The sequence below is a fragment of the Myotis brandtii genome, unplaced genomic scaffold (genome assembly GCF_000412655.1).
Source record: "Myotis brandtii unplaced genomic scaffold, ASM41265v1 scaffold333, whole genome shotgun sequence".
In the NCBI taxonomy this organism is placed as follows: Eukaryota; Metazoa; Chordata; class Mammalia; order Chiroptera; family Vespertilionidae; genus Myotis; species Myotis brandtii.
In genome coordinates this window covers 2,834,454-2,849,074 of record NW_005362842.1, presented here as the reverse complement: position 1 = coordinate 2,849,074, position 14,621 = coordinate 2,834,454, and the positions used below count along the sequence as shown (strand labels likewise).

General features: G+C 47.5%; 1 protein-coding gene across 4 annotated transcripts in view; it reads right to left on the bottom strand.

The window, feature by feature from the left end:
- Positions 1-14,621, bottom strand: part of CHD6 (chromodomain helicase DNA binding protein 6) — a 174,960-nt gene continuing 160,339 nt past the window's right edge. For 3 of the 4 annotated variants that reach the window (XM_005871256.2, XM_005871255.2, XM_005871257.2), the window contains exons 33-36: positions 13,319-13,771; positions 11,127-11,318; positions 10,091-10,210; positions 1-3,292 (exon numbers count right to left, since the gene is read on the bottom strand). In XM_005871256.2, the coding sequence (XP_005871318.1) occupies positions 2,399-3,292; positions 10,091-10,210; positions 11,127-11,318; positions 13,319-13,771 (1,659 nt within the window). In that variant the 3' untranslated portion in view covers positions 1-2,398. The remainder of the gene's footprint in view (positions 3,293-10,090; positions 10,211-11,126; positions 11,319-13,318; positions 13,772-14,621) is intronic. The other variant, XM_005871258.2, reaches the window with a different exon arrangement.

Here is a 14,621-nt window from a genome sequence, read left to right as displayed (position 1 = left end):
TCAAGACCACAGACAATTTATTATGTAAGACATGGGGTGAGGAACGATCAAGGGAATTTATGGCTGTGAGTGACATGGAATTTGATGAAAAGGCTCAAGTTGGCTGAAGAGAGTTTAAATTTGGCTTTTGCTCTTGATAACGTCAAAATAATAAGAAGCACTTATGCCTTACAGAGAAAATAATCCACAAAGTGTCATTTTCATTTTGCAAACAGGGACACAATAGCAGTCAAATATCAGCCTAAACGCCCGGAGAGCTAACATACAGGCTCGGGAAGCGGTAACAGGGGGTTTCGCATGCTGGTGGGTTTCAAAAGCAAATCCATACTGAACCCTGTGACCCACTGGAGGTTCTAAGAGGAACCTGGGGAAGCAGCTTTTCCGTACAAAACAAGGACGACGACGACGAAGAGCCCAGGCTCTGCTGGATGTCTATAATACTCATTTGCAGTAAGGCTTTCAAGATACATGAATTTTTATAGCATTTGTATTTTAAGGATTTAGGGCAAATACATTTTTTTTCTACTTGATAAAAAGAAAATTAGTACTTAAAAGGTTCAAAAATATATTGATTGAGTGATTTTTTTTTACATAAATAAATTATATTGATTTTCAGGATTTAACAGCTGAAAAAACCCTTTCTGCTTCCACTGGAGGCAAAACTGAACAAAATGTTAGTTAAATAGAGAGAGCAGCATTTCTAAGAAATCTGTTGTCAGCATTATAGACCATCTATGCTACAAAGATGTCATTAAATAGGATCTGTTCAATTACTGGGTTCTTTCTTCTTATACGATCAGTTATAGATTTTCTGATTTATAGCTTTGATTCACAAAACTGGGACTCCACTTTTTGAAAATACATTTGATTCTTTTCGGTCACGATTTAACAGACTTCTTTGAGATGCTCATTTTAACATTTACATAATTTATAATCCCAATGTATAAAAGACAATGACAAAAGCATCATAAATAAATAATGCAAACTGAAATAGTTATGTCAAACTTTTGGACCTTCTGATAAATTAGCAAAACGGTAACAGAAAAAGTAAAAAATACAGTAAATTGTGACAACAAAAAGTGAAACTGGTACTAGTAACACTTCCGACATTTCCAACGGTCCTGCGCCGCCCTGTGCCCCCGGAGTTCTGAGCCATGAGCTATTATTTCAAGTCTCAGAGTGTGGACTGTCAGGAAAGGGTAAGGTCATCGGAAGGTTTGGAACACAAGGGGGAAGGCCAAAGGAAACGGGCTGAAGTGCTGCTCGGGCAGGAAGAAGGAAAAATAATGTTAATTTGCAACAGTCTTGACTAACTTGATGATTTGGAATCTGGGTCCAACTGTAAAACCGAATAGAGAAAAAAATGGAGAATAAAACTTTTCACAGTCATTTTATAAAAGGTGGCACACACGTTTTGACAACCTCAGATGACTCTGACAAAAGGACCTAGGCAAGTGTAAAAGTGTTGAGTGACTGTTTTTTCGCAAGCTCCAGAAAGAGCCTGATTCTTGGTGGACGAAAGCACAAAATAAAAACCCATCAGGCCCGGTGGTGGCGAGCGCAATTCTGGAGAATGAGGGGAGTGGAGTGCTAGTCATGTGCTTGTGAGCAGCGTGCAGCTCCACGGAGGGTGAGCCCCTCACCCACCCCCGTCGCCAGCAATAACTCAAGGTGTGTAAAGTGTCCTCATACTGAGAATCATCCTTTAACTTGGGAGAAAGCATACATATATAAAATAATGCCTAGTCAGTACTTCTTCTTGCTGCAGGTGCTGAAAAACCATAAAGGGGAAGTTAATTTACTACCAATAAGGATTTTGTTTTATAAAGAAATGAATATATGCATTTTCAATCATTAGTTATATATTTCTATCTATACTACTCATTTAGTAATCATGATAAAATAGGGAAATACTTTAACTAAAAAATGTGCACCAGCACTTCCTTTTCCTGTGCTTTTTGGTTCCCCATTACATTCTTTCCCATCCAACACAGCTCACGGAAAAAGAGCTGCTCTGTCTGTCCTTCGGCCCTTTAACGGTTAAGTCCCTAGATAGCCTTCTTATGCCATTTTTCCTTCTCAAATACGTGGGAAACTTGGAAGAGAAGGGGGTAGGGCGTGTCACCAAGTACTGTATTAACTACGATTGCTGGAATGAACAACTGGATAACAGAGGGAGAATTCTGTGCCTCCTAGACTAGGTCGACAACACTTATCTAATGAAGTGGCAAGACCCTGCAGCTATTGACATCTGTTACCATAGTTCTCAGACAGGAAATTAGGTAGGTAAATATTACTTATGGAAACACAGGTTCTTATGAAGGTGAAGGGAGGGAAGTAACAAACCTTTATGGGATAAGAAACTTACAAGTCACATCATTTCTTAAATGAAAAAGTTCTAATTGGTGTCACTGTTGGAGTCTTTGAGGCCCCCGTCCCCGGCCTGTGCCGCATGTTCTCTATCTGAGGGCACAGGTGCCCTGGATTCGGGGCAGTTCTGGTCATTGCCTGGCTCCCTGTCCGACCCGGGAGCAGGCTCTGGGTTGGGGTTCGGGTTGTCCCCTTTTTTCTTCTTCTTCCTCTTTTGGCTCTCCAGCCCTGCTATCTCAGAGTGTCTGGCCTGCTGCATGGCTGGCAGAGCCATGCCCATGCCAGGGGAGAGGAACATGGGTGGGTAGATGAGTCCAGGAGACACTCCTGGGATGAGAAACGGGTTAAAAGCCACAGGACTACTCGTAGTTATTGCAGGTTCGGACTGATCGGAATATGGACTAGGACCGGGCTTGTCTTCCGCAGACATGTCTGTTTTTCCGTCACGGCTACTTGGCTTGTCTTCTGCAGTCTGTTCGGTCACTGATGTGCCACTTTTTGTTGTGCTTGACAGAGGCGCTGGAGCAGTTGAAGTGCAGGTAGTTGCCATGGGGGCATTGAGGAGGCCCCCGACACCGAACATCTGGGGCATGGTGGCCATTCCCGGCAGCATCATGGGCAGCATGCTCAGGGTGCTCTTGACCTCTTCACCTGTGGGCATCGTGGCGAAGCCGGCCGGGAACCCCACCAGCCCTGTGAGGGGGATGCCCGGCATATTTCTCATGTTCTGAAGTCCTACCAGGTCCATCCCAGCAATCAGTCCATTCATGAACAGTGGCCCCATTCCAGAGGGTGAGTCCGCCGCAATGGCGGGAGCTTTCAGAAGCTCACTCCGAGGCCGCCTCCCCCTCCTGCGGGGGCCTGCATCGCGAAGAACAGGCTCGGTCAGGGTGTGATTGAACTTGTTTTCTGGGAGAAACCCCTGAAAAGGGACAAAAAACACAAGATGCTGAAGGTTACTGGATGACGTGTGATCGATCATCGGTCCCAGCTTGTGAAGGATCCCCGATGGCACTGCCTCCCGCCGACCGCTGGAAGCAGGCAGCTCTCCTGACTCACTGCACCTGAAGACTTTCTCCCCCCGAGGCCAACAGACAGCCTGTTACCACCAAGCAGTGCCATCAACATGCTCACTGTGCAAAAGCAGCATCCACCCTGTGGAGAAGCTGACAGTGCTGGGAGCTAGAGACCAGTAGGAGACGCCCAGGTCTTAGTCAAGACTCTTTTAAAAAAATTTTATTGAAGTATAACTGGCATAACATATTAGTTTTGGTTGTACAATGTAAAAACCATATGGAATACTGCAGGAATTTGCATGTCTTTTTTTTTTTTAAATAGGTTTTTATTGGTTCCTGAGAGAGATAAAGGGAGAGGGAGAGAGAGAAAAACACCAATGTGAGAGAGAAACATGGATCAGCTGCCTCCTGCACACCCCCTACTGGGGATGGAACCCACAACCTGGACATGTGTACCAACTGGGAATCGAACCTGCCACCTTTTGGTGCAATGGACTGTGTCATTCTTGTGTAGGGGCCATGCTCATCTTCTCGGAATCGTCCCAAGTGTAGTATATGTGCTACCAAGGTGTGCAGTCAAGACTCTTGTGGTTGCGACTCCTTGACAAATGATCCCAACATTTGTCTTCCTCATGACTCTTTTCTTTTTAAAAAAATTTTTTAAAATAATTTTTTACAGATTTCAGAGAGGAAGGGAAAAGGAGAAATAGAAACATCAGTGATGAGAAACATCGATCAGCTGCCTCCTGCATGCCCCCTACTGGGGCTGAAGCCTGCAACCCAGGCATGTGCCCTGACTGGGAATCGAACCATAACCTCCTGGTTCATAGGATGATCCTCAACCACTGAGCCACCCTGGCTGGGCACAGGAAGGTTTTCAATCAGCCACAGAGCATAGGTAACTGAAAGTGAAGTGTTTAATACATTCCCCGGCCCACAGGAAGAAGTCTTGCTAAAGGGACACTATTAGCTGTGTGTGCCCCACTCCCCTCTGGATCGTGAGCTCCTGGAGGGCAATGACTAACACACCTATGTATTTGCCGAGAAAATGAAAGCATTCTTGACTATCATTGGGGAAATGCATCAGAAAGCAGCGGTATTCTGGTTCCCCTTCAAGGAGACGATCTACTTTCCTCTGTTCAGAGGTACTCTCCAGTGTTCTTACTTAGTGGAGAGCTCCAGAACTCAGCACTCTGCTCCACGTGGACTGAACTGTGCCTGTGCCTGGGACTTACAGCTATGCCTGCACACAGGTCACTGGCACCACACGTCTGGATGATTTAGCTACAGAGAATCACAGAGGAGGACCTAGTGCCTAATGTATCAGTGAGCGGCAGGCAGATGGGGGGAGAAAGCACCCGCCTAGAGTGGGTTTGCTGCAGCCACACGTGCTTCCTGTGACTGGCTCAGGAGCTCTGGGGGGAAACGATGCAGTCAGAACCTGCTCCCCCAGCGCAGCAGCTACAGAGAATTATACCAACCACTGCCATTACAATGTAATGGACTCTGAATGTGTTTCAAAAATGGCCAGAATAACCCCACGTGCAGGGAGAAATGTTTTCCTCACGGAAAGGGCGACATTTCTTCCAGGACTCGTCTGAAATGCCTACATCCTCTGGGTGATGCCTACGCCCCGTACTCTTCACAGCTATCATTAGGCTTATCAAGGTGATGCACGTCCACAGTATTAAAGGCCACTTATACTTCTGTTGTTAAGCAGCCTCAGTCTTTGCTCAGAGGAGCATAAGGAACAGCCCTGCCCCTGTGGGTTCCTAGGGAGTCATTCATCATCCCTTTCTGAGCGAGTGAGAGGAAGCATCTCTAACTACTCTGGAGTCTCCTCCTTGCGGTTCCTGTCACAAAGCGGGTGTTCTTGTACAACCTCCTCGCTTAAAAAAAAAGTATTGACTTCAGAGAGGGAGAGGGAGAGAGAGAAACATCAATAAGAGAGAATCATTGATCAGCTGCCTCATGCACATCCCCTACTGGGGATCAAGCCCACAGCCCGGGCATGTACTCTGACTGGGAATGGAACCATGACTTCCATGGTTCATAGGTCAACGCTCAACCACTGAGCCATACCAGCCGGCTACAACCTTCTCTTTGATCACATCAATGGTAAGGCTAAAAAATGTTCAAAGTGGCCTTGTGGGATCTGTGACCCTGGATTCGCCCTGGGACGCAGGTCAGTTAGGGCTGGAGTGTGGACACGTGATAGGTTTAAGAAGCTCCTGGACTGGGTGAGAGGTAGGAGGGCTCAACAGTGAGGCTTCTCAGCTTGGCCTCTGAATGCTGGAGGAGCCACGCTTTCTATGATGGCTGTACTGCCTTTCCAGGATTCTCAGGCATCTGTGTAAATGCCTTCCCTTCCTGTAAGCCCACTGAAGCTCAGAGGCACGGACCCAGTTGCACTCCTCAGTGGAGCACTCGGGGCAAGAAAGGAGGGACAGGTTTCACCAAGAGATAGCTGACGGACCAGAAAAACATTGTTAGGGCCTGGTGAGTATGGAGAAAGAAGTCAGAGCAGCTAAGCACATCAAAGGGCTGAGCCTGGTGATCAGAGCAGTTAAGAAATCTCTTTACAAACTTCCCAAGGACACCTCCTTTGAACTTTAATTGAGTTGCTCTGGTGTTTCCATTTGGTTCACTGCCTCTCCCTTAACTGTTAAGTCAAATCCTTAGAAAGTCCCACAGATCTTTGCTTAAGGGGCTGTTGTAGAGACAGGGTGTGCTAGTGACACCGGGTCAGGTTCTCCATGAGCCGCGAGTACACACGTGTATGAGAAGCAGCTGAGATGCAAGGGACACTGGCTGCCAGGTGCTCATGCAGGGGGAGCGGATAAGAGGAGCAGCAGCAGCAGGAGTGCTGACAGTAGATTAAATAAGCACTTACCCATGTCAGGTACTATGCTTAGTGCTCCATCTGCATTATCGAAATTAATCACCACACCAAGCCCAGGAGTTAGTACTGTTATCTGAGCCATTTTACAGGGCGTTTACAAATTCATAGATATGTGAAAAACATGCACTTGAATGTTTCCAACTCCCCCAAATAATGTTAATTTTGAAGTCCCACATCTGTTTCCCCAAAAATATGAAAGAAAACCAGGTCACCATAAGCCAGGCAAAGAGCATTATGATGGTCATCTCTCAAAAGCTTTGGTTTAGAAGAGCAGAAACCTCTGACACTGTCGTGCGTGGTCCCCCTTCTTCCTTACAAAGTGAGGGGGCAGGGATTTGACGCTGGGGCACAGTTGGTCAGGCCTGGTGGCCCTGAACCACACCACACTGTCTCTTGTCCCCACCCGTGACCAGCACCTGTGATGTGCACGGCTGCTTTGCCCTGGAGCGTGCTGGGCAACGGCTCACTCTGGGTCTGGGGATGCTGGGGGAACAATTCCTCAACTGAGGTAGTAGGACTTGATGGACTGGGGCCAGGCTACAAGCGCCATTTCTCATGAGTCTGTCTTGAGCCCATTAAGGAAAACTGCCTCATTCTGGACTCCACCACAGTCTCAGGTCCCTGTTGGGCACAGCACCTCAGCCCAGGGCCCTGGCAGGGTAACCACAGCTCAACCACAAGGCTTTTCCAAGCCCTCTTTCCTACAGCCCACCCACAGCAAGAGCCAGGGAAAGGTGCCGGTGGGTCTCTTTCCTTTATACCCACAAACGTTCCCCTCCTCGCTCTCCCTATGACTCTCCTGGGGGAAGTCTTTCTGTGGGAAGCAAGCAAACCCAGAGCTCAGTGAATAATGCCCTCCGTCTCATTTTAAAACAATCTGCTGTAAAACAGACGTTCTTTAACATACTTGATTTTGAGCTCATCGGGGCAGTTAGGACTGGACAGTGCACCTAGGACAGCCTGCATCCTGCAGGACCAGTGGGCTCTCTGGCCCTGCCCACTAAGTTCACGTCGCACTCCTCAGGCACCAAGATGTCTAAAAATATCCCTTCCCTGCCCTGGTTACGAACCACTGATGCCAAGAGAACGCTGGGGCCTTTCAGAACTGGGAACATGCCAAGAAGGCCCAGGCTGGCCACTCTCTCCCCTTCAGACTGAGAGCAGCTGCAGAAAGGCCCCAGGCATGACGAGCACAGTTCTCACCTACAGCAAAGCCAGAGGCGCGCTGGCAGAGGAAGTCGGCTCTCACCACTTCCTGTGGGAGGGAGAGTCCTCCAGCCACCCAGCTGCTGCCCACCCTCATCAGATGCCCCTCCCAGCAGCTCGGCGACCACACACAGCGGCAAGTCGGGCTTTGGCAGCGCTCCCTCCTGGTAATTATACCCTGGGAGCAAACCTGCTTCCCTTCCAGGGGAGGCCTGGGGAGAGGGCAAGGAGAGCGAGGAAAGGAGAGGCAGCCATGAAGCGGCACTGGGGCAAAGCTGCCTTTGCAGATGATTACAGGGGCCTCCCACCCGAGAAACACATCGTCTTTATCAGCACCTGGTAGCACTTATTCCAAAACCTGCAGATTCCAACTCTAAAACTCAACTCCTGGGCAGAGGAGGTGTAACGAAAACTTCCCTGCTCCTCCCAGGAAGGTTAGCAGGTTCAGCCCACAAATATCCAGCGAGTGGCAAGAGACCTAACAACTGGATGCAGCATGTGGATCCCAATTTTAAAAACCCCACAAACAAAACAAAATAAAACAAAACAGAAACTAGCTCTAAAAACATTTTTGGGACAAATGAAAAAATCTGAATCTGAACTAGATATTAATACTCACATGCGCAATAATGGGAATAGTTACACAGGAAAACGCTGTTAGGAGATGCATGCTGAAGTATTTGGGGGTGACGTGTCATGTCAATGGCCCAGTGAGAAACAAACAGCAAAACTATACACACATGTGTGCATATAACATGAAACAAATGTAACTTACACATATGAAATATATGAAGTATGTACGTGTACACACATACATCTAATGAGCAACCACTGTGTACTGGGCTTCTGATGCTGAATCCCTGGCCTTACTGCGCACCAGTGAGCCACAGCCCACAGAGCAGCGAGAAGCCCCTGTGGGATGGGAGCCTGTCTCTAGAAGGGTAGGGTCTTCTGGGAGAGAAGAGTGCAGTGCACCAGAGGGCTCCTCCCCAGGAGGAGCCGTGTGAGACATGGTGACATGGTTGAGAAATGGGCCCTCCTGGAGCCAAGCAGAGTGTCGACGTCAGAGCCAAGCCGGCTCTGCCCGTGGGAAGGCTGCGCAACCCTGAGGACCAGGTGGACAAGTGCTTCCTGTTCTTGCTGAGCTGCAGGAAAGGGCCTCCGAGGCAGGGACTGTGTTTATTTAACAAAGCAGGGAAAGTGCATCTCTGGTAAGAGGCTGACTTGCAAGAACAGCTTAGAAATGGGTTTTCTGGCAAGGGGTCAGTGTCTGTAGGGAGCGATGAACATTAATTTCCAGAGAACATGAGGGAAATTGTTAGACATGTAGAAAGACATGAGAGGGCCAAGGGGAAACCACATGGTTTTTCTGACAAGTCTCTAAACCAAGAGCTCTGAGTTACAACAAAGCAAGAACTGGAGGTCTCTACGGGACAACACTGCTGAGTGCAGAAGGTAGGAGGCAGCGTGAGGGCTGGAGAGAGACAGATGGGGTAAGAACTGAAGCTGAATCAGCCTGCCCAGCACAAGCCAGTCTAAGAGGGCGGGAGGGACATTTTCTGAGGAGAGAACAAGAGAGTTGGAAAAAGGGCCTCTTTTCAACGTGACAAACTTTCTAAGAAGCAGGCCACAGGGACGGGCCAGGCCTCCCTCCCCGAGTGGCTGCAGTGGATGGAGATGAGAGAGCAGTTATGTTTGCCGAGTTGCTGGAGAGAAGAGGAATCATCCAGGTGACAAATCAGTGACAAGCTTGGAGAACATTAAGTAACAGCTTCTTTCTGCACAGAGGAGGAAATGACTAGGGTGGGTGGTCTTTTGGAGCTAAAACAATAAATCACCTCCAGCAATCTCACGAAGAAGGGAATTTGGATCCCAGGACTGCTGCGCTGGCCGAGCACTGAGAGGCACTCAGGAAGGCTGCGAGCGTGGGGACTCCCAGGAAGAGCAGGCCCCCCTGAGGATCTTCAGAGGCTTCCCATTTGAGCAGAATGCACTTTTAGGGGGTTAATAACACATTTAGGAATAATTTTCCCAAGCTCAACGCCTTTTCAGGTTGCAATGATATTGCCGCCCTCTAGAGGTTATGAATTTTCTATTCCAAATTTGTACTCATCTGTAAACAATAATTAACTCATATTTGTTACACTAGAAGTATTTTGCAGATGTCTTTGAAGTCTCTTCCAGGCTCATGATTCTGTAATAGAAAAAGGGCCGAGCTTGGAGTCAGCTGTTTCTCATTGTCAGTGAGGACGGACTAGGAGGAAATATCTTAAATGGTAGCCAGAAAAGCTTAGCTTAGAAAATTAAAATTCCCAAAAATGAAGTTTGTTAAACACTGGAAACAGACTGCTAATGAGTTAAGGTATCTTTTCCCTGAACTCTACAAATGGGGGAAAATATCAAGCTTTGGTAATGGGTTAAATACATAACTAAAAGTTTTGCAGGTAAAGGCTGAAAACAAATGACCACAGCACCTACAGATGTCCTGTGCTGCCCCTTGTCCTCTGGGAACCGCCTGGGAAACCCGCTTCCCTGCGGCGTTCTCTCTCTGAGTCTGCAAGGCTGGGCTCTGCAGGGACAGGCCCCTCTTCCTTACCCTCAGTCCTGGCTCCTTGGGGGCAGCAGAAACCCTCTCTTCCCCACTCAGAGAGTTGACATCTAATTTCCCAGGTTCCTTACAGCGTGGCCTCCTCTGCTTTGGTTTGTCTGAAAAAGTCTAGGAGACAAATGGAAATCAACATTACAGAACATTCTGTCACAGAGTCTGAGGAGGGTAGTGCATGTCAATTGGTTTTGCTATTTTCTCATTAATGGCCCTCTGCAAAGGACCCAGCCAGGGCATGTTGAAGGAAAAAGCCACCTGGCCCCCACTTAGGCTCTCTTCTTGAAGCAGCAGCAAGCTGGAAAACAGGCTGTGGGGGGCCAGACTAGAACACCTCGGCTGTCCAGACAGTTTCCCAGGGCACTGCCTAATCCCCAGCCCTTTCCTTGTCAGCACTTTCTCAGCTTCTCTCCACTGCTACCTACCCAGAAGCTCTGCCTGTCCTTTGAGGGTGTGCATCTGTGAATGCATTCCCTTTCTTTTCCTGTGAGCTCTCTACCTCCGTTTCTTATTAGCTAGATGTACCCAAAACACAGATGGTGGTGGGTAGACGGGCAAATAAGGAAAGAAAAACCAGGAAAAGACATCTGTGTTCAGAAGCCCTCTGAAAGATTTAGGGCTACGGCAGTAAGAGGAGTTGAGGAAAAGTCCCAAAGCAAGAACTATATAACTAAGAACAGACACACTCCTATAAAAGGATAATGTACAACGTGAAAGGAACACACAGAACATTTTCATGAAGTGGCAGTGTTTATGCAACCTAAAGATTTCTCTGTGAACTTATGATATTGTGTGGTAATTCTAGGGGGGCAGGGGCTGAGCGTAGGCTAGTTGTCTTCATATTTTGCATGTCTATTTGGCATAGTGTTCTGACATGGGTTATAACTTTTTCTTGACTTTAAAATGATGTCCTTAGTTGACAGAGATTTCTCCAAAACTTCCTGGTCTCCCTCAGCATACTCCTTATCAAAACAGCACCAAGTGGGCAGGAAGTACAACAGCAATCCCAGGCAGTACCAAACGCACTTACTGCTCCAAAGCCAGGGACGTCTAAGGAGTAGTCAGCCTGCTGCCTCAGCCAGTCAAGCAGACTTTTGCTGGGAATGGTCTTCTCCGCCTGGCTGCCAGCTGCTGGGGCCGGTTCCGGGGTCGAAGGGGCGGGCACTGGCCCTTCAGGGTGGGAGGTGCTCAGGGAGGCCTGCCCTGAGTCTTCATGGACTTCCTGGATGAAGGGAAAATAAGTACGTGTGGTTAATCATGCCAGAATGAAAACTAGTTTCTAAAAGGAAAGTGTGCAAGGTATGCTTTGAATCTTTCTGTCTATTTTTACCTGCTGGGTGCTCGAGTAAGAACCATACACACTACTTACCCACACAGACGCCACTACACGTGAGGGGCATTCCCTCCACCTGAATAAGCCTCTCCCTGTCTTGTCTTCTTGGTAAACTTTAATTCCATCCTATCTGCTCCGGTTCAGGGTCACCTCCCCTGTCACCGTCACTGGCAGTCCCCACTGGCAGTCCCTGGCAACACTGGCCACTCCTGTCCAGTTCCCCATAGCACTCTTCGCAGGCTTTCCACGCCTCACTGCAACTTGCTTACCTATTTCTCCCTTTATCGTTCGAATACCTCTTTTACTCATCTCTGTATTCCCAATGCCTATACTTGGGATTGCTGATAAAGTACAATGTCAATGCTAAATAAATGTTTGCTTAATAAATTTAAAAAAATACTCTCAAGTCAAGGGGAAAATTTCATCAGTCATTCCATTGGAATTTCACCATCATTACAGAGAAACTATGGCTTTGCACCTCTGAAAAATTAGGCAACCATCTCAGAAGCTTGCAGGGTTGGGCAGGGAAAGAACCTGCCACTTCAGCTTCCCAAATGATACAGAAAGTCTAAGAGGAAGACACATCTCAAACAATATACCTTGGCAATAAGCTGCTTGAGGAATAGAGAAAGAAGTCCTTGGCTTGGTCCCCTGATCTGCCACTTACTAGCTGGATAATCTTAGGCTAATTATTTCATACTTGTAAGCTTCAGTTTTCTCATCTATAAAGTGGCAATAATAATACCACCTTCACAGGGTTGTTGTAAGGATCACATAGGACAATCATGTAAAACCTTGAACACAGTGCCTGGCACATAGTAAGTACTCAACAAATACTGGCTATTATTATTCCTTTTAAAATAAGAAGACATGTTTGGCTGAGTCGCTCAGTTAGTTAGAGCGTCCTCCTGATACATCCAGGTTGCAGGTTTGATCCCAGGTCAGGCACATACAATAATCAACCAATGAATGCATAAATAAGCGGAATAACAAATCAATGTTTCTCTCTCCAGCCCCCTTCCCCCACCCCTCTCTCTCTCAAATCAAGAAAGAAAGACAGGAAGGAAGGAAGGAAGGAAGGAAGGAAGGAAGGAAGGAAGGAAGGAAGGAAGGGAAAGGAAAGGAAAGGAAGGAAGGAAGGAAAGGAAAGGAAGGAAGGAAGAAAAGAATAAAATAAGAAAATATAAAATGTGATCCCTGTTTTGGAGCTCAAAAATCAATAAATAGAAAAAACCAAAATATAAAGAGAAGTCAGCGGTCTCTGACACATTAAACAAAGTCTAAGGGGGTCTCTCTCTTGGCTGCTGAACGTTTCCTGTTCTTTACAATGATCTCCTTTGAGTTTAGAACGTCTTAGTGTGATCTCAGTGAATCCTCACAGCGACCCTCTGCGGGAGATGCTGTGGCCCCCACTTCACGGAGGAGCAAAGTGAGGTGGTGACGTGCCTAATGCTGACCAGGAAGTCGAGCAGTAGAGCCAGGATCAACCTGCAGAAGTCCTACTCCTGATCCTTCTTCCAACCCCAGCTCCTGGAAAGCCACTAACCTGGAACTACTGGCCACAGACTCCACCCTGCTGTCTCGCTTTGCTCATTCATCACCAGTGGCTCTTTCGAGACACCCGAGGATTTGGGTTGTTTCCATTTGAAATGGCAAGACCTCCTGGCTCATTTCTCCAGGATGCCTGCATATTAAGGGCCCTTGGTAGATTAATACCATCTATTTCTAGAAAAAACTGAGGGTAACTTATAATGAAGACATAATGAAAGTAAGCAGGACAACTGAAAAAGGGAGAAAAGAGCCACAACCCAAAAAGTTTTGTGCCTGAGGAAGAAGGGTTTATTGCTCTGTGTAGAAAGGCCAATGTTTTTAAGGCCTTGTATACCCACCAGGATTCCTGCCTGAAGTGTCTGCTCCTTCAAAAAGATGAGGTCCATCCCTCCTTCAGCATGTTTCCGCCTCCCTCTCCGCCTCCTCGCGGCAGCATCATCTCTTCTGAGGCTCCCGTTGACAATCTGCCCGGTCACTGGGTGGATCAGGCCAGCTTGCAGAATCCCAGACAAGTCCATGCCAAGGGCTCCTTGAAGTGAACTGATAGCCCCAATCTTAGGGGTGCTGGCACTCACTGGGAAAGGGGATGTGGCTCCTGGGGACCCCTCAGATGTGCAGGAGAGGTCTATTGCTGACTCCCCATGCCAGCCATTGAGGATGATGGGGGGGTGCCCATGGGTGGCAGAGAACTGTTCCAGGTTCCGAGCCTTTGCATCCCGCTCCACTTCAAACTCGTAAGGACGTCTGTGCTTTTGCTCATCCTTTGCGAAAACTGGAGCCAAGAAGCTGTCCTGTGAACACACACATGTGGCTGAATGCCAGCCGTTCCTTCAGGCCCGACTTCCTTGGGCCGAGTATGATTTCTAATCATCTTCTAGCTCAAGCCTTCTCAAACTTTAGTACCAGATCACCTGGACAGCTTGTTAAAATGCAGATTCCACTTCAGTGGGCCTAAGAGTCTGCATTTCTAACAGGTTGCCATATGCTGCTAACGCTGCTTGTCCATGACCTACACCTGGAGTTGCAAGATTTTAATTTAGGGAATCTCAACTTCGGCTGTACATCAGGATCAACTGGGAAGTTTAAAAAATACTCCCATACTCAGTACACACACACACCACACACACACACACACACACACACACACCAATTAAATCAGAACCAGCAGCTCTTCAAGGTTCCCAGTGGATTCCAATGTGCAGTTGAGAGGGTAAGTGTGCTCATTAGTGTACCTCCAATTAATCTTGACTTTTAAGTTTGAAGTTATAAAAATAAAATAAAACTCATTCCTGCTTTGATTTTCCTAATTTCTATCAGCTGCCACCCTTCCTTAGTCCTCCATGTGTTGAACACAAATCCATTCATGCCCCTCTTCCTCACATGCCTGCCAATTTCCTTGCCTTTCTTTGTATTCTCTCTGCCATTGACCTAGTCTAGAACCTCACCTCTTCTGCAGCTCCTCACGTGGCCTCCAGCTGCTGAGGCACCCCTTTCCTGACCCCAGCCCCCGTGAGCCTGCACACCACTCCAGCTGACCTGAAAAACCCTGCCTTCATCACGCATTTTCCTGCTCTAAAACTTGTAATGGCTCTTCGCTGCCTACAGGTTAAAAATCCAAATTCTTCAATTAACACTAATGGT